General features: G+C 51.7%; 1 protein-coding gene across 1 annotated transcript; it reads left to right on the top strand.

The window, feature by feature from the left end:
* Positions 1-6,853: 6,853 nt before the first annotated feature.
* On the top strand, positions 6,854-16,986 carry LOC132584723 (hemojuvelin-like). The gene is made up of 3 exons (XM_060256624.1): positions 6,854-6,991; positions 8,923-9,428; positions 14,125-16,986. The coding sequence occupies exons 1-3, from the start codon at positions 6,898-6,900 to the stop codon at positions 14,752-14,754; spliced, it is 1,230 nt and encodes a 409-aa protein (XP_060112607.1). The 5' UTR covers positions 6,854-6,897; the 3' UTR covers positions 14,755-16,986.
* Positions 16,987-18,377: the final 1,391 nt, after the last annotated feature.

Raw genomic sequence — 18,377 nt, forward strand, 5'->3', positions numbered from 1 at the left:
CCACTACACCAAAGTTGCTCTCCAATGGCCCATCCAGTCCAACACTCTGGGTCACTCAGTGGCAAAAAAACCCCAGGTGCCATCAGGAGGTCCACCAGTGGGGCCAGGACACTAGAAGCCCTCCCTCTGTTGCCCCGCCCCCCGCAAAGCACCAAGAATATAGAGCATCACTGCCCCAGATATAAGAACATGAGAAGTCATGTTGGATCAGGCCAATGGCCCCTCCAGTCCCACACTCTGTGTCACATAAGAACATAAGAGAAGCCATGTTGGATCAGGCCAGTGGCCCCTCCAGTCCAACACTCTGTGTCACATAAGAACATAAGAAAAGCCCTGTTGGATCAGGCCAATGGCCCCTCCAGTCCAACACTCTGTGTCACATAAGAACATAAGAGAAGCCCTGTTGGATCAGGCCAGTGGCCCCTCCAGTCCAACACTCTGTGTCACATAAGAACATAAGAGAAGCCATGTTGGATCAGGCCAGTGGCCCCTCCAGTCCAACACTCTGTGTAACATAAGAACATAAGAGAAGCCATGTTGGATCAGTCCAATGGCCCCTCCAGTCCAACACTCTGTGTCACATAAGAACATAAGAGAAGCCCTGTTGGATCAGGCCAGTGGCCCCTCCAGTCCAACACTCTGTATCACATAAGAACATAAGAGAAGCCATCTTGGATCAGGCCAATGGCCACTCCAGTCCAACACTCTGTGTCACATAAGAACATAAGAGAAGCCATGTTGGATCAGGGCAATGGCCCCTCCAGTCCAACACTCTGTGTCACATAAGAACATAAGAAAAGCCCTGTTGGATCAGGCCAGTGGCCCCTCCAGTCCAACACTCTGTGTCACATAAGAACATAAGAGAAGCCATGTTGGATCAGGCCAGTGGCCCCTCCAGTCCAACACTCTGTGTCACATAAGAACATAAGAGAAGCCATGTTGGATCAGGCCAGTGGCCCCTCCAGTCCAACACTCTGTGTAACATAAGAACATAAGAGAAGCCATGTTGGATCAGGCCAATGGCCCCTCCAGTCCAACACTCTGTGTCACACAGTGGCCAAAAAAACCAGGTGCCATCAGGAGGTCCACCAGTGGGGCCAGAACTCCAGAAGCCCTTCCACTGTGGTCCCCCAAGCACCAAGGATACAGAGCATCCCTGCCCCAGACACACCATTCCCTCTAGACCTTGTGGCTAACAGCCACTGATGAATCTCTGCTCCAGGGGTTGGTCCCGTCTCCTCTTGAAGCTGTCTAAATTCTTCTTGCCAGCGCCACCATTTCCTGCAGCAGTGAATCCCATGATTGCTGTGAGACTCCTGTTCTGCAATGTCTGTTTTTATGGTATTTTTAAAACTCTGTTGTGTTCTTGTTGTGAGCTGCCCTGAGCCCGCTTGTGGGATAGGGCGGGATATAAATCTAAGAATTAAATTAAAGTGTTCATTACTCTTTGATTACCCTCCTCTTCCCAAACCCCGCCCCCCTCAGGCGCCAACCCCCAAATCTCCAGGTATTTCTTAACCCAGAGCTAGCCCTGTAAGAATGTCCCCAGCCACATAGAGAAGGAGTCCCAGGGGTAGAATTCTAGCAGGAGCTGCTTTGCATGTTAGGCCACACCCCCCGATGTAGCCAATCCTCCAAGAGCTTACAAAAAAGAGCCCTGTAAGCTCTTGGAGGACTGGCTATATCGGGGCGTGTGGCCTAATATGCAAAGGACCTCCTGCTAGAATTCCACCCCTGAGTAGGACTGTGGGACTCCGGCAGCACCAGGAATCTGAAGGAGGTCCCTGGATAGCGGCTGGACCGCCCGTGGGCTCCAGCTGTGAAAAGCATCCCAACCCAAAGATCCAAGAAGGTGTCAGTTACCCTAGAGATCTGTGAGAAGTTCCCTCTCTCCCTCTCCCCAATTCTACCGTCAGGATCAAAAATACTCTGACCTATTTTTAAAGCATTTGCCTTTTGGGGGACGGATCAGGTTGCCGTCCCGCAGCTGTTTTGGGCTCCCGGCTCTCGGCCTGCTCGCTAACCTGACCTCTTTCTCTTGGCTATCACCGAAGCCAGAGAGAGGGGCTTTGAGAGTCGGCCCCCGACTCGACATTTGCAGTCAGACTCACAATGTGGTCTTCTCGCTCACACAGAGGTAAGCGCTGCTGTTTGGACCCCCCCCACCCCACCCCCCCTGGTCCACCAACGCATGAGGCACTGCTCAAAAGGCATCTGTGCAGACGCAAGCGGAGAGCAGACAGCCCCTGTGAGATATCCAGCATGCATGGCTGCTGTGTTGAGTGAAACAGGCTGTGTGTGGATATCAGTGTGCGCACCACCTCCATACATGTGAGGTGTGGGTGATTAACACATGAATTCACTGCCACAGGAGGTAATGACAGCTGCCAGTATAGACAGCTTCAAGCGGGGATTGGATAAGCATATGGAGCAGAGGTCCATCAGTGGCTATTAGTCATGGTGGGCATTGATGGAACTCTCTGTCAGGCGCATGGATGCTCTGTGTTCTTGTTGCTTGGGGGGGGGCAACAGTGGGAGGGCTTCTAGTCTCCTGGCCCCACTGGTGGACCTCCTGATGGCACCTGGGTTTTTCTGGCCCCTGTTTGACACAGAGTTTTGGACTGGATGGGCCATTGGCCTGATCCAATATAGCTTCTCCTATGTTCATGTCTGGGGCAGTGATGCTCTGTATTCTTGGTTCTTGGGGGGGCAACAGTGGGAGGGCTTCTAGTGTCCTGGCCCCACTGGTGGACCTCCTGATGGCACCTGGCTTTTTTTGGCCACTGTGTGACACAGAGTGTTGGACTGAATGGGCCATTGGCCTGATCCAACATGGCTTCTCTTATGTTCTTATGTCTGAAGCAGGGATGCTCTGTCTTCTTAATGCTTGGTGGGGGCACAGTGGAAGGGCTTCTAGTGTTCTGGCCCCACTGGTGGACCTCCTGATGGCACCTGGGTTTTGGCCACTGTGTGACCCAGAGTGTTGGACTGGATGGGCCATTGGCCTGATCCAACATGGCTCCTCTTATGTTCTTATGTGACACAGAGTGTTGGACTGGATGGGCCATTGGCCTGATCCAACATGGCTTCTCTTATGTTCTTATAAGATACAATGTGTTGGACTGGATGGGCCATTGGCCTGATCCAACATGGCTTCTCTTATGTTCTTATGTGACACAGAGTATTGGACTGGAGGGGCCACTGGCCTGATCCAACAGGGCTTCTCTGATGTTCTTATGTGACACAGAGTGTTGGACTGGATGGGCCATTGGCCTGATCCAACAGGGCTTCTCTTATGTTCTTATGTGAGCCAGAATCCTGATTCTGTTTTGCATTTAGGGACATTGCCTTAGTCACACGATGCAGTGATCATATACATGGGGTGCATCGTGGAGACGGTTCGTTCATGGTGCATGCAATTGGCAGGTGCTCATTTCATGCAACTGTAACATCTACAAATAGGGTTGCCCAGCTCTCCTGCTATTACAGCTTGATTTGATTTACAGTTGATCTCTCACTGACTGAGATCAGTTCCCCCTGGAGACCATGGCTGCTCAGGAGGGGGGACTCTATGGCAGCAGACCACGCGGAGGTCTCTCCCCTCCCCCAACCCTGCCCTCTTTACAGGGTTGCCAAGTCCAACTCAAGAAATATCTGGAGACTTTGGGGGTGGAGCCAGGAGCAAGGGTGTGACAAACATGATTGAACTCCAGAGGTAGTTCTGGTCATCACATTTAAAGGAACTGCACACCTTTTAAATGCCTTCCCTCCATTGGAAATAATGAAGGATAGGGGCACCTTCTTTGGGGGATCGTAGAATTGGACCCCCTGGTCCAATTGTTTTGAAACCTTGATGGTATTTTGGTGAGAAGCTCAGGAGTCTATGCTGCGAATTTGGTGTCTCTACCTCAAAAACAGCCCTCCCCCAGATACCTGCAGATCAATTTTCCATTATACCCTATGAGAATCGGTCTCCATAGGGAATAATGGAGTGCCCAGCAGACATTTCCCTCCCCACCTCCACTATCTGATGACCCTGAAGCAGGGGGGGGAGGACCTCCAAACTGGGGGATCTCCTGCCCCCACCTGAGGATTGGCAACCCTTCCCTCTCTAGGTTCCACCCACCCCAAACATCCAGCTGGCAACCCTGTCTATCGGGCCCGAGGTGGGATTGTTCAGAAAACTGAAAGGAGAGGAGGCAAAGGAATTTGTGATATTGCTTCTTGGATATTTTTTCAGATACAAGTTTTATTAAATTTTGAACAGGATACATAAAAAAGAACACACACAAAGAATTCAGAAAATTCAGGATGGGGAAAACACAAAAAAATCCAAAGAAAATGAGGACAAAAAAAGGAAAAATGGGCATGGGAAGAGAAAAAAGGGAATATGTTTTGACTTTCATCTACAGCCTCTTGAAGACCTTCTTGAAGACCTCTTATAGCATTGGAGAAAGTCCAGAAAAGGGCAACTAGAATGATTAAAGGGTTGGAACACTTTCCCTATGAAGAAAGGTTGAAACGCTTGGGGCTCTTTAGCTTGGAGAAACGTCGACTGCGGGGTGACATGATAGAGGTTTACTAGATTATGCATGGAATGGAGAAAGTAGAGAAAGAAGTACTTTTCTCCCTTTCTCGCAATACAAGAACTCGTGGGCATTCGATGAAATTGCTGAGCAGTCAGGTTATAATGGATAAAAGGAAGTCCTTCTTCACCCAAAGGGTGATTAACATGTGGAATTCACTGCCACAGGAGGTGGTAGCAGCTACAAGCATAGCCAGCGTCAAGAGGGGATTGGATAAAAATATGGAGCAGAGGTCCATCAGTAGCTATTAGCCACAGCATATTATTGGAACTGTCTGGGGCAGCGATGCTCTGTATTCTTGGTGCTTGGGGGGAGGCAAAGTAGAAGGGCTTCTAGCCCCACTTGTGAACCTTTTTTTTTGGCCCCTGTATGACACAGAGTGCTGGACTGTATGGGCCATTGGCTTGATCCAAAATGGCTTATCTTATGTTCTTATGCATGGGGCAGTGATGATCTGTATTCTGGCTGCTTGGGGGAGCACAGTGGGACGGCTTCTACTGTCCTGGCCCCACTGGTGGACCTCCTGAAGGCACCTGGGTTCTTTGGCCACTGTGTGACACAGAGTGTTGGACTGGATGGGCTATTGGGCTGATCCAACAGGGCTTCTTTTTACGCTCTTATGTTCTCAGCCCATCTTGGCTTTCTTTTTTAGCCCTGGATTTGCTCTGCTTTAAGAGCAGCCTCCTCCACCTTAGCAAATGAGGAAAAGAAAGTGAAAGAAAGACAAGGAGTCCGGACCAGTTTAGAGGATGGCTCCGCCCCTTAACCCCTTTGGTCCCATTGCCTAATAGGTGGGTGTGGTCTGCTTTGGGTGTGGTCTGCTTTGGGCCAGACCTCTGCCTTCCAGTAGGAGTCGACCTTGTGACTGCAGGCATTGGGCGGGGCTGCCTGTGAGAAGAGGGGTGGGGTGCACCCCGAAAGGTCTCCTGCAACACTCAGGGTAAAGTTGAATCACTTTGGTTGGATTAGAACTCAGGCCCCATCACCAGCTTTCCAGGAGTTCTAGCAGAAGTTTGCCCTCTGCCCCTTATGGGGCTTGTAGCATGACCCCTGTTTGCTTTGGTGCGTTCGTTTTGTTCCACTTTTGGCCCCCTCCCTCAAGAGCCACCCCAGGGCAGCTCTTTATTTACACCCCCCCCCCCAACACACATACTTTTTAAAAATGTGGGGCATTTGTCTTTAAAAATAGTTACTGAGAAGCCCTAGTCATCATAGTTTAAATGGTACTCACCTGTCTTTGTTTCTTTTAACTGGTTTCCCACCAGGGGTAGAATTCAGGTTTGCAATTAGCCTCTTTGTCTCAGGTGGGGTTGCTGGGTTCGTCTGAAACAGCAGAACAAAGGGGGGGGGGGAGGAGGGGTGCCTTTATGACCAACTAAGTTTTATTCTGGGTACAAGCTTTCCTGTGCACACACAAGTGTGCACGCACAGGAAAGCTTGCACCCAAATTGGCACATTGCAGTAGCCGAAATGTCTTGTGGAAGAGTTATCTTTGGTAGCCTTATTTTCTAAGCCTATTTAAGAAGGCAAAGGCACCCCAGGGGCAAGTAAGTTTAATCCTTTGGCCCTAGGATAACTTGTATGTGAAAAAATACCCCAGAGCAGGCCTGGAATTCCGCAGGAGCTCAGAGGAGCACAGCTCCTGAACAGTTCTGACGGCCCCCTCTTCCTCCCCACCTACCTTGTCCATTGACTAGGAGGTGCAGCTGCATAACAATCCCTGGATTAGGGGAGCAGGCAGCCAGCCAGCCACCAGGGGCTTTGCCACGCCCCCAGCAGCCCTCATTCACCCCTGGAGAAGCCCACACCACCCTTTCTCCACTTTTGATGTGATTTTGGGCGGCGGGTGACTTGCTGGTCTTTTGGGGTGGGGGCGGCCAAGGAGAGCCCCAGGCGAGCGAGGCTTACTGGATCACTAGCCAGCCCAAGCAGGCCTCACTCACCCAGGGCTCTCCTTTCTTGCATCAGGTAGCTTTTGGCTGGTGGGGTGGCGGTGGCATATGCTACTGAGTTCCACCACCTATTTTTCTACAAAACGGCCCCTGCCCCAGAGAAAGATGACTTCAGCTGCCTTTTCCCAGGACCTTCAGAGGAGGGGGCAAAGATGCTGGCCAGCCGGGCTGTGGGGTAGAATTGCCAGCCTCTTTCAAGGATACTTGCCTGGCCGGTAGAGAGATGGCAAGGGGTTTTTTCCTTTAAAAGGCCTTCCAGTGCGACTCTTGCGCTTCATGCCGCCTTGTATTCTCTTCCAGAGATCCAGTGAGAGGCGAGGACTGGGAGGCCATGCCCCATAAGCGCTGAACAGATTGGAATGGGGGGAGCTGCCGGCTTCATGAGGCCAGGCCAGGCAGCAGAGGCCGGCTTCCTCGTGAAGATGCTCTTCTTTCTCCTCTTGTGCAGACACGGTAAGGCAGGGAGGGGTCGGGTGTGGTCTGGTTTCTGCTGTCGCCTGCCAACAATTAAGGTTTACAAAGCTCTCACAGCCCCACCTGCCTCTGTTGTGGGAAGGGGAAGGGAAGGGAATTGGAAGCCGCTCTGAGGTTACTTTGGGTGGTGAAGGGTGGGGGATAAATCCAATGTCTTCTTCTATGGGGTCAGTTTGGCATAGTGGTTAAGTGTGTGGACTTTTATCTGGGAGAACTAGGTTTGTCTCCCCGCTCCTCCACATGCAACTTTTTGAGCAACCTTGGGTCTGTCATAACTCTCTCAGAGCTGTTCCTCTCAAGAGCAGTTTCTGTCAGGGCTCTCTCAGCTCCACCCTTCCTTACAGGGTGTCTGTTGTGGGAAGGGAAAGGAGATTGGAAGCCACTCTGAGATGCCTTCAGGTAACGAAGGGTGGGGGATAAATCCAATCTCTTCTTCTTCTTCCTGCATAAGAGTCTCCTCCCGCTCGAACTAGATAACGCCTTTCAGAAATGGATAACGATGGGTCATCGTGCTAGTCTGTCTGTAGGAGTAGAAAAGAGCCAGAGGCCGGGAGCACCTCAAAAATGTATGGTGGGAGAGATGTAAGATGTGGGGTAGAATGATGATTTTTTTTTTATCTTAAACTTTTTATAAGTTGTAGATTTAGTTCTACTACCATATGTTACTAATAAAAATTGTTTATACTCAAAAAATGTATGGTGGGAGAGGAGCTTTCGTGTGTCACTGCTCATTTCCACCACAAATGTTCACAGAATCCTAGAGTGGGAAGGGACCTCCAGGGTCATCTAGTCCAACCCCTGCACAATGCAGGAAACCCACAAATACCTCCCCCTAAATTCACAGGATCTTCATTGCTGCCACATGGCCATCTAGCCTCTGTTTAAAAACCTCCAAGAAAGGAGAGCCCACCACCTCCCAAGGAGAAAGCCTGTTCCACTGAGGAACCTGTCATAGAATCATATGGAAGGGACCTCCAGGGTCATTTAGTCCAACCCCTGCACAATGCAGGAAACTCACAAACCCCTCCCCCTAAATTCACAGGATCCTCATTGCTGTCAGATGGCCATCTAGCCTCTGTTGAAAAACCTCCAAGGAAGGAGAGCCCACCACCTCCCAAGGAGGAAGCCTGTTCCTCTGAGGAACCTGTCATAGAATCATATGGAAGGGACCTCCAGGGTCATTTAGTCCAACCCCTGCACAATGCAGGAAACTCACAAACCCCTCCCCCTAAATTCACAGGATCCTCATTGCTGTCAGATGGCCATCTAGCCTCTGTTGAAAAACTTCCAAGAAAGGAGAGCCCACCACCTCCCAAGGAGGAAGCCTGTTCCTCTGAGAAACCGCTCTAACGGTCAGGAAGTTCTTCCTAATGTTGAGCCGGAAACTCTTTTGATTTAATTTCAACCCCTTGATTCTGGTCCTACCTTCTGGGGCCACAGAAAACAGTTCCACACCACCCTCTATATGACAGCCCTTCAAGGACTTGAAGATGGTGGTCCTATCACCTCTCAGCCGCCTCCTCTCCAGGCTAAACATGCCCAGCTCCTTGCTAGACTGCTCTTTCCTGTCTTTTCGAGAGACTTGTTCGTGAGGTTTTCAGTGGCTGAGGTCTACCTGCCTGGGGTGGGGGATGGGGGACAGGGCTCTTTTTGTAGCAGGAACTCCTTTGCATATTAGGCCGTGCCCCCCTGACGTAGCCAATCCTCCAAGAGCTTGTAGGGCTCTTCGTACAGGGCCTCCTGTAAGCTCCAGGAGGATTGGCTACATCAGGGGCGCGTGACCTAATATGCAGAGGATCTCTTGCGACAAAAAGAGCCCTGGTGTGTGTGTGGGGGGGTGTTTCAGGGTGGGGCAGAGGTGTTTGTGGTGGGGCACCTACAGAAACGATCCCGTTTGCTTTCCATCGCAGTCGACTCCCACTGCAAGATTCTGCGCTGCAACTCTGAGTACGTGGCCTCCACGTCCAACCTGCGTGGCCCCAACCGGAGCACTGCCTACTGCAACGCCTTGCGCTCCTACTCCCGCTGCACCCGCCGGATGGCCCGCACCTGCCGCGGGGACCTTGCTTACCACTCGGCCGTCCACGGCATCGAGGACCTCATGATCCAGCACGGCTGCTCCAGGGAAGGGCCCACCTCGCCACCACGACCCCCCCAGCCGCCGGCCCCCAACCCCCAAGCCTTTGGGTCCCCCGACTTCTGCGATTACGAGAAGCGGTTTGCTGTGAAACACGGCCGGCCCCCTCTGTACCTGCACTGTGCCGCCTTCGGGGACCCCCACGTGCGCACCTTCCACGACGAATTCCACACCTGCAGAGTGGAGGGCTCCTGGCCCCTCCTGGACAACGACTACCTGTTTGCACAGGCGACAAGCTATCCCGTGGCGAAAGGCTCCAACGCCACGGTCACCGGCAAGGTAAAAACAGTCGCTGCGAAACATCTTCTTTTATGGTTGCCAAGTCCAGTTCAACATAAGAGCAGCCATGTTGGATCAGGCCAGTGGCCCATCCAGTCCGACACTCTGTGTCTCATAAGAACATATGAGGAGCCATGTTGGATCAGGCCAATGGCCCATCCAGTCCAACACTCTGTGTCCCATAAGAACATAAGAGAAGCCCTGTTGGATCAGGCCAATGGCCCATCCAGTCCAACACTCTGTGTCTCATAAGAACATATGAGGAGCCATGTTGGATCAGGCCAATGGCCCATCCAGTCCAACACTCTGTGTCCCATAAGATCATAAAAGAAGCCCTGTTGGATCAGGCCAGTGGCCCATCCAGTCCAACACTCTGTGTCTCATAAGAACATATGAGGAGCCATGTTGGATCAGGCCAATGGCCCATCCAGTCCAACACTCTGTGTCCCATAAGAACATAAGAGAAGCCCTGTTGGATCAGGCCAATGGCCCATCCAGTCCAACACTCTGTGTCTCATAAGAACATAAGAGAAGCCCTGTTGGATCAGGCCAATGGCCCATCCAGTTCAACACTCTGTGTCTCATAAGAACATAAGAGAAGCCCTGTTGGATCAGGCCAATGGCCCATCCAGTCCAACACTCTGTGTCCCATAAGAACATAAGAGAAGCCCTGTTGGATCAGGCCAATGGCTCATCCAGTCCAACACTCTGTGTCTCATAAGAACATAAGAGAAGCCCTGTTGGATCAGGCCAATGGCCCATCCAGTTCAACACTCTGTGTCTCATAAGAACATAAGAGAAGCCCTGTTGGATCAGGCCAATGGCCCATCCAGTCCAACACTCTGTGTCTCATAAGAACCTAAGAGAAGCCCTGTTGGATCAGGCCAATGGCCCATCCAGTTCAACACTCTGTGTCTCATAAGAACATAAGAGAACCCTTTTGGATCAGGCCAATGGCCCATCCAATCCAACACTCTGTGTCTCATAAGAACATAAGAGAAGCCCTGTTGGATCAGGCTAATGGCCCATCCAGTTCAACACTCTGTGTCACAAAGTGGCCAATATATATATATATATGTGTGTGTGTGTGTGTATATATATATATATATATACACACACACACACACACATATATAGAAATATATATATATTGAGAGAGAGAGAGAGAGGGGGAGAGAGAGAGAGAGAAACAACAAAATATCTGGGGACATTGGGGGTGGAGCCAGGAGAATTTGGGGGCAGAGCCAGGAGCCAGGGTTTGACAAGCATAACTGAAGTCCAAAGGGAGTTCCAGCCAGCACATTTAAAGGGACCGCACACCTTTTAAATGCTTTCCTTTCATTGGAAATAATGAAGTATAGGGGCACCTTATTTTGGGGCTCATAGAATTGGACCCCCTGGTCCAATCTTTTTCAAACATGGAGGGTATTTTGGGGAGAGGCATTGGATGCTACGCTGAAAGTTTGGTGTATCTACCTCAAAAAACAGCCCCCCCCCCGAGACTCAGATACCCGCAGATCAATTCTCCATTATCCCCTATGGGAATCGATCTCCACAGGGAATAATGGGGTGCCCAGCAGACATTTCCCTCTCCCCCGCCCACTTTCTGATGACCCTGAAGCGAGGGGAGGGCCTCCAAACTGGGGGATCCCCTGCCCCCACCTGGGGATTGGCAGCCCTATCTTCCGTCAAGGTTTTCCTTGGTTTGCTTTGTAAGCTCAAGAGAGGGAGCTGAACGTTGGCATGGCCCCTATGAACCTACTAGGCCTAGACTCCTCTGAGGCGAAAACCGCGCACATTCTGCATGTGGAAGAGGCCAGAGTCAATGTTTTCCATAGCTAGTTACATACAAAGTAAAGGCCTAAAGACTATAATGAGCACCAAGGAAGGCTCAGCAGAGGAAGCCCCCGGCTGGCGTCACCCTAATTTGGCAGTGACTGGACAGCACTTGCACATGCATGCATCATGGATACCTGAATGAAGGGCCTTTTTTGGAGCAGGAGCTCCTTTGCATATTAGGTCACACCCCTCCCGATGTAGCCAATCCTCCAAGAGCTTACAGGGCTCTTCTTACAGGGCCTACTGTCAGCTCCAGGAGGACTCCAGCGGGGTGTGGCCTAATATGCAAAGGAATTCCTGCTACAAAAAAGGCCCTGCAAGGGCAGCTTTATATAGGGGCAAAGAAGTGTGATGGCTACTGGTGTTAGTTGTGAGCTCCTGCATCAATTAGTGGGCTCTGGGGCCATCCTTCCTGGCTTCCTGAGAGCCAGTTTGGTGTAGTGGTTAAGTGTGCGGACTCTTATCTGGGAGAACCAGGTTTGATTCCCCACTCCTCCACTTGCACCTGCTGGAATGGCCTTGGGTCAGCCAGAGCTCTGGCAGAGGTTGTCCTTGAAAGGGCAGCTGCTGTGAGAGCCCTCTCAGCCCCACCCACCTCACAGGGTGTCTGTTGTGAGGGGAGAAGACATAGGAGATTGTAAGCCGCTCTGAGTCTCTGATTCAGGGAGAAGGGCGGGATATAAATCTGCAATTCTTCTTCTTCTAAGACAAAAAGGTGTGAGCTGGAGGCTAAAAACCTGTGAGCTGGCTCTCACGCAGCTTAGAGCAGGGGTGGGGAATGTCCATCCTGAGGGCCGTAAACAGCCCTTGAGATAACTTGGTTTGGCCCTTGGGGATTGCTGGGCTGAGCCGAGCCACATGGTAGCCTCCCTGGAGCTTGGCTGGCCAGCCAGCCAGGATCACTGCAAGGGCTGGGAAAGTCACCGTCACAGTTCAGGTAAGTTTCCCCCTCATTTCTTTATTTCCCTTTCTATTTCTTCCTCCTATTTCTTGGTTTTCCTTAATTCCTTTTTCTTCGCTCCTTTTTAAATTTCCTTTTCTTTCCATTTCTTCCCCTCATTTCTTTATTTTCCTTTATTTCCCTTTCTTATCCCATTTCTTTATTTATTTATTTATTTATATTTATTTATATTAAGATTTATACCCCGCCCTTCTCACCTAGGTGTCTCAGGGCGGCTTACAACACAATAATTAAAACAATTTCAGTTTAAACAATTAAAATACCATTAAACCATAATTTAGTAAAAACAAGATAGAGTAAAAACCGGCGGCCTATAGATACATTTTTTCATCCAGGATATTTTGCATTGTCAGTTAATATCATAGGCCTGCCGGAAGAGGACTGTCTTACAGGCCCTGCGGAATTGCCCTAGATCCCGCAGGGCCCGCACCTCTTCCGGCAGTTGGTTCCACCAATAAGGTGCCGTTATTGAGTAGGCCTGATCCCTGGTGGATTTTAGGCGGGCCTCCTTTGGCCCGGGGACTACCAACAGGTTTTGTGAACCTGAACGTAGTACTCTCTGGGGAACGTGTGGGAAGAGACGGTCCCTAAGGTAGGCAGGTCCTAGGCCATATAGGGCTTTAAAGGTCATAACCAACACCTTGTACCGGACTCGGAATATTACTGGCAGCCAGTGCAGACCCTGGAGCCCCGGTCGAATGTGCTCCCATCTTGGGAGCCCTAATAACAGCCGGGCAGCAGCGTTCTGCACCAACTGCAGTTTCCGGGTTCGGCACAGGGGTAGCCCCATGTAGAGGGCATTACAGTAGTCCAGCCTCGAGGTGACCGTAGCATGAATCACTGTTGCCAGGTCGTCACGTTCCAGGAAGATGAAAAAAAGCGGACTTGGCAGTGGCTGCTATCTGAGCCTCCATCGTCAATGAAGGCTCCAACAGCACCCCCAGGCTCTTAACCCTGCCCGACGCTGTTAATGGAGCGCCGTCAAAAACTGGCAGGGGGAGTTCCCTTCCCGGGCCGCAGCGACCTAAGCAAAGGACCTCTGTCTTCGCCGGGTTCAGTTTCAGCCCACTCAGCCTAAGCCACCTAGCCACTGCCTGTAACGCCCGGTCCAGATTTTCTGGGGCGCAGGCGGGCCGGCCGTCCATAAGCAGATAGAGCTGGGTGTCATCAGCATACTGATGGCAACCCAGCCCATACCCTCGGGCCATCTGGGCAAGGGGGCGCATATAGATGTTAAATAACATCGGGGAAAGCACCGCCCCTTGAGGCACCCCACACTCAAGCGTGTGTCTCCGGGACAGTTCCTCCCCAATCGCCACCCTTTGTCCCCGACCGTCAAGGAAAGAGGAAAGCCATTGCAAGGCCAACCCCTGAATCCCTGCGTCGGCAAGGCGGCACGCCAGGAGCCGATGGTCGACCATATCGAACGCCGCCGATAGGTCCAACAACATCAGCACCGCCGAGCCGCCTTGATCCAGATGTCGCCGAAGGTCATCCACCAGGGCGACCAGCACCGCCTCCGTCCCATGGCCCGGGTTTTCCTTTATTTCTCTTTCTTCCCCCCATTTCTTTCTTTCCCTTTCTACCTTCCTTCCTTAAGCCCTGGACCTAGGCATTTGCTTAGGGCAGCGGGTCGGGTGTGTGTGTGCATGCCAAATTAGGCTCCCCCTACATGGACTTCAGATAGAAAAGCCATTATTTACATTAATTTTGCTGGCCTGAATTGTTCTTCCTCAGAGCACTGTTTTTAAAGTGGATAATTTTGTATGGCCTGCGAATGATGTTATAAATATCCAAATGACCCTTGGTGCAAAAAAAGGTTCCCTGCCCCTGGCTTTGGAATCGGCAGCCTCCTGGAGAGCACATTTTGAGTTCCTCGCCTGTTTTCTTTTTCAGCTGACGATCATCTTTAAGAACATGAAGGAATGCATTGATCAGAAGGTGTACCAGGCGGAAATCGACAACTTTCCGGCTGCTTTTGCGGATGGTTCCCTGAACGGCGGAGAGAGGCCTGGAGGGAACAGCTTGACCATCCACGAGCGCGTCCCTGGGCGGCACGTGGAGATCCGAGCAGCGTACATCGGCACCACCATCGCCATCCGCCAGGCGGGCAGGCAGCTCTCCTTCTCCATCCGGGCAGCCGAGGAGGTGGCGCGCTCCTTCACGGAGGAGCAGGACTTGCAGCTCTGCGTGGGGGGCTGCCCCCCCAGCCAGCGCATTTCCCGGAGCCAGGGCTGCTGCAGCGGCGGCCCCATCCCTGCCGAGAAGGCCCAGCTCCTGTGCAAGGAGAAGCTGCCGGTGGAGGACCTCTACTACCAGTCCTGTGTCTTTGACGTTGTGGCTTCCGGCGACGCCAACTTCACTCTGGCTGCGCACGGGGCGTTGGAGGACGCCAGAATGTTCCATCCAGATGCCAAGAAACTCCACCTCTTCCAAAACAATGCTGCAGGAGCTCGCTGTGGCTCAGACCTCCTCCTTTTCCTCCTCACCGCAGCCGTCGTTTCAGTTCTTCCGCAGCACTTTTAAAGGTCTTTGTCAGTTGGCGACAAGCTCTGTTGGAGCCCTCCTAGAGGCTGGGGCCAGCAGCTTGGAGTCCCAGAATGCACCTGTGGGCAGAGGGATGGCCAATAGAAGCCTGTACTTCTCTGGAGTGGGTGGGCAGTCTAGGGCAGCATCTGGAAACCTCAAAGCTGAGGGCCAAACTGGGTGAGATGCTAGCCCCACGTTCCCTGTGAGGACATGCCTCCCTTTCGTTGGGCTTGGCAAAGCCGTTGAAGAGTACCTCAGGGGCCCAATTCTGGTTGGTGTTGAGAGTAGAAGGCCCTCCTACCTTCCCTGTGCTGCTTTTCATCGCCCAAACGGTGCTCGGGTGCCTGTTGGCTCACAGGCCCAGGACTGGGTACCTCTGAAGCGGCTTTCCCTGAGGTGACAAAATGGCGGTGCATCGCCAGGGCTAACCAGGGAGTGGCTTCTTTTCCAGTTTGGCCCAGGGAGAGAGGCCTGAGCAGCCAGCCTGCATCGGAGGAGAACTCTTAGCAGGGCGCTGAACATGGAAGGTTATTCTGGCCGAGAAGTTTGTTTTCCTTTATGCAAGTTCTAGTTACCTAATTCCTGCTGATTTGGCTGCCCGGAGATGTCCAGATTGGCTCACTGCCAGGCAGGGTTGTTAACCAATTAAGAGAAGAAGCTGCTGTTTCCCCTGGAAGTCAGGGTGATGGTCCAATCAGGGTAACAATGACCCCCGCAGACCGTTTTGCAAAGAGATGCTCGGGGGTGGGATTTTAGCAGGAGCTCCTTTGCCTATTAGGCCACACCCCCCTGGTGTAGCCAATCCTTCTAGAGCTTACAAGGCTCTTTTTTGCAAGCTCTTGGAGGATTGGCTGCATCGGAGGGGTGTGGCCTAATATGCAAAGGAGCTCCTGCTAGAATTCCACCCCTGGAGAGGCTCATGTCCATTTTGAATGACGCCGCTTTGGGAAGGCTCTCTTTTCTTTCGTTCCATTGATGCCTTTGGTCCAGCAGGTTGGGGAGGAAATGCAAAACCGGCCAGATCTTGCTTGCTGGGGTAACTTTGGGATGGGTCTGTGCCCCACAAATGGCACCTCACTGGGTCCAGCTGTGCCTTTAATTCTCAGGGGAAGGGGGAGCTCTCGGGCTGTCTTCAGCAAGGCAATTTGATGAAGCCCGCTGACAGCTGGAGGTGCAATCTGTTGGGAAATGCAGCGTGGAAGTCTGGCACAGGAGACCTTCGCCCTGGATTATGCCCTGAACCTGTTTACTCAAGAGAAACCCCACCAAAGACCTCAAGAGAACCACTGGGGGATTTTGTGCTTTTAGCCCTACCTACCCTGGCATGAGTGAACTCGAACAATCTTTTGCTTGGTGTCTTGAGAAACTACCAGGGAATGTAAATACAAACGTTAAATACTTAATATATTGAAAGTTGAAGGCTGTTATGGTAAGTTAGCAGTTGTACTAGTTAGATGCTGTTATTTTTCACGGTAAATGCAAACTGCAGAATGTCATCTGCATACGAAGCCAGAAAGACGAAAGGCGAGAGAAGGACCAGCCCTCGCGTATGGGGGTCTTTCAGCAAAAACTTGCTCTCTGTTAATCCTGTGGAGTTATAATTTCGCTAAAACAGCAGAAGTGCCGGAGAAAGAATTTATGTTTTGCAAAACCATTTCCTTACAAGCCATGATCTGCAGCTCCCTTTATCAGTCTGCGGCCCATCTACGGTTAGTGGAAAGGCAAGGAAAGGCAAGTAGAATTACTGCAATGAAAATGTCAAATGCTCTTCTGTGCCGCATTTGCCAGAAATTGAAGTGTGCTTCACTGCCGAGGCTCCGCTCCCCAAATCTGGGATCTGTAGTCCTGCAGGAGCTTTGTGAAGGTTCTGGGGCTCAGAGTTCTTCACCCAGCTCTTCCAGGACAATCCCATTTTTCTTGAGCTACTGAAATGGTTCCAACCCACTCCGTAGACACAATTCGGGAATCCACAAGAGACTGGCACATGGACAAGCGTGTGCCTAGCGCCTTGCCTGTGAAATGTCACTCGAACTCTGGTTTTGAATTGCTGAGTACTCCATTGTGGGGGCCACATTTTGGCTGACAACAAATGTTGCCCATCAGCCCCCATCATTCCCAAACTCGGGCGGGGCAGGGGGGGACACACAAAATAACAGCAACGATAGCAACCCAGCATGTTGGCTTTGTTAATCTGCAAGTGTTTGTCATTAAAATATGTTTATTTTTGAAGCCCTCGTTTCCTGTCATCTACTGCTCCTTTTGCTGTCCGGCTTGCAACAGGTGAGGCTGAGAATAACTGGCTGGGGGGCTCCCTCCTCTTGCTCCAAAAGGGGAAGGGGAAGGGAGACGAAGCGGGCCAGAGGGGCTGGGCCTGCTGGGTGGTTCCAGGTGGGAAGGTAGCTGGATTGGAGTGCCATGAAAGCTGGACTTAAAGGTGCCACTGTTGGGGATGCCAGCATCCAGGCGAGACCTGGGGATTCCCTGGAATTACAGCTCCGGACTACAGAGATCAGTTCCCTTGGAAGAAGAAGACTGGACTCATATCCTGCCCTATACTCTGAAACTCAGAGTGGCTCCCAATCTCCTTTATCTTCTTCCCCCACAACAGACACCCTGTGAGGTGGGTGGGGCTGAGAGAGCTCTGACAGAAGCTGCCCTTTCAAGGACAGAGTCTCAGAGTGGCTCCCAATCTCCTTTATCTTCTTCCCCCACAACAGACACCCTGTGAGGTGGGTGGGGCTGAGAGAGCTCTGACAGAAGCTGCCCTTTCAAGGACAGAGTCTCAGAGTGGCTCCCAATCTCCTTTATCTTCTTCCCACATAACAGACACCCTGTGAGGTGGGTGGGGCTGAGAGAGCTCTGACAGAAGCTGCCCTTTCAAGGACAGAGTCTCAGAGTGGCTCCCAATCTCCTTTATCTTCTTCCCCCACAACAGACACCCTGTGAGGCGGGTGGGACTGAGAGGGTGGACTCTGTCATGGGAGTCTCTTTGGCCTTCTTGTTGCCTGCCCAGCAAGAACCCAGTGGTCAGCCTAAGAAGGGAAAATGCCCATCACATCCCTCGCTCATGCTAGCTAAGATGCCAAGTGGCTGTTCGCTGAAATAATCCAAAGCCCTCCCTTAGGCTTACATAAGATGCCAAGATGGCCAATCGAGGCCAGGGCCCCACTGATGGACCTCCTGATGGCACTTTGGGGTTTTGGCCACTGTGTGACACAGAGTGTTGGACTGGATGGGTCATTGGCCTGACCCAACATGGCTTCTCTGGTGTTCTTATTTCTGGGGCAGTGATGCTCTGTCTTCTTGGTGCTTGGGGGGCACAGTGGGAGGGCTTCTGGAGTCCTGCCCCCACGGATGGACCTCCTGATGGCACCTGGGGTTTTTTGGCCACTGTATGACAGAGTGTTGGACTGGATGGGCCATTGGTCTGACCCAACATCGCATCTCTTATGTTCTTGTGTTCTTAGGAGTTTAAGGCAAGCCAGCAGTTGAAGCTGCTGCAGGATCACAAAAGCTGGTGCAAGAATGTCAACACATCAGGGGACTCCAAAGTGCCCCATGGGTTCCAGGACAGATGGGCAGAAAGATGAAGTTGCAGCAAAGGCCTCAAAGTAGAAGCC

The sequence above is a fragment of the Heteronotia binoei genome, chromosome 1 (assembly GCF_032191835.1).
Source record: "Heteronotia binoei isolate CCM8104 ecotype False Entrance Well chromosome 1, APGP_CSIRO_Hbin_v1, whole genome shotgun sequence".
In the NCBI taxonomy this organism is placed as follows: domain Eukaryota; kingdom Metazoa; phylum Chordata; class Lepidosauria; order Squamata; family Gekkonidae; genus Heteronotia; species Heteronotia binoei.

Bases quoted from the DNA above. Each gene is read 5' to 3' on its own strand.
- LOC132584723 (XM_060256624.1), top strand. From the start codon at position 6,898: ATGGGGGGAGCTGCCGGCTTCATGAGGCCAGGCCAGGCAGCAGAGGCC. The intron at 6,992-8,922 runs GTAAGGCAGGGA...TTTCCATCGCAG, and splicing joins TCTCCTCTTGTGCAGACACG to TCGACTCCCACTGCAAGATT. The intron at 9,429-14,124 runs GTAAAAACAGTC...TTTCTTTTTCAG, and splicing joins ACGCCACGGTCACCGGCAAG to CTGACGATCATCTTTAAGAA.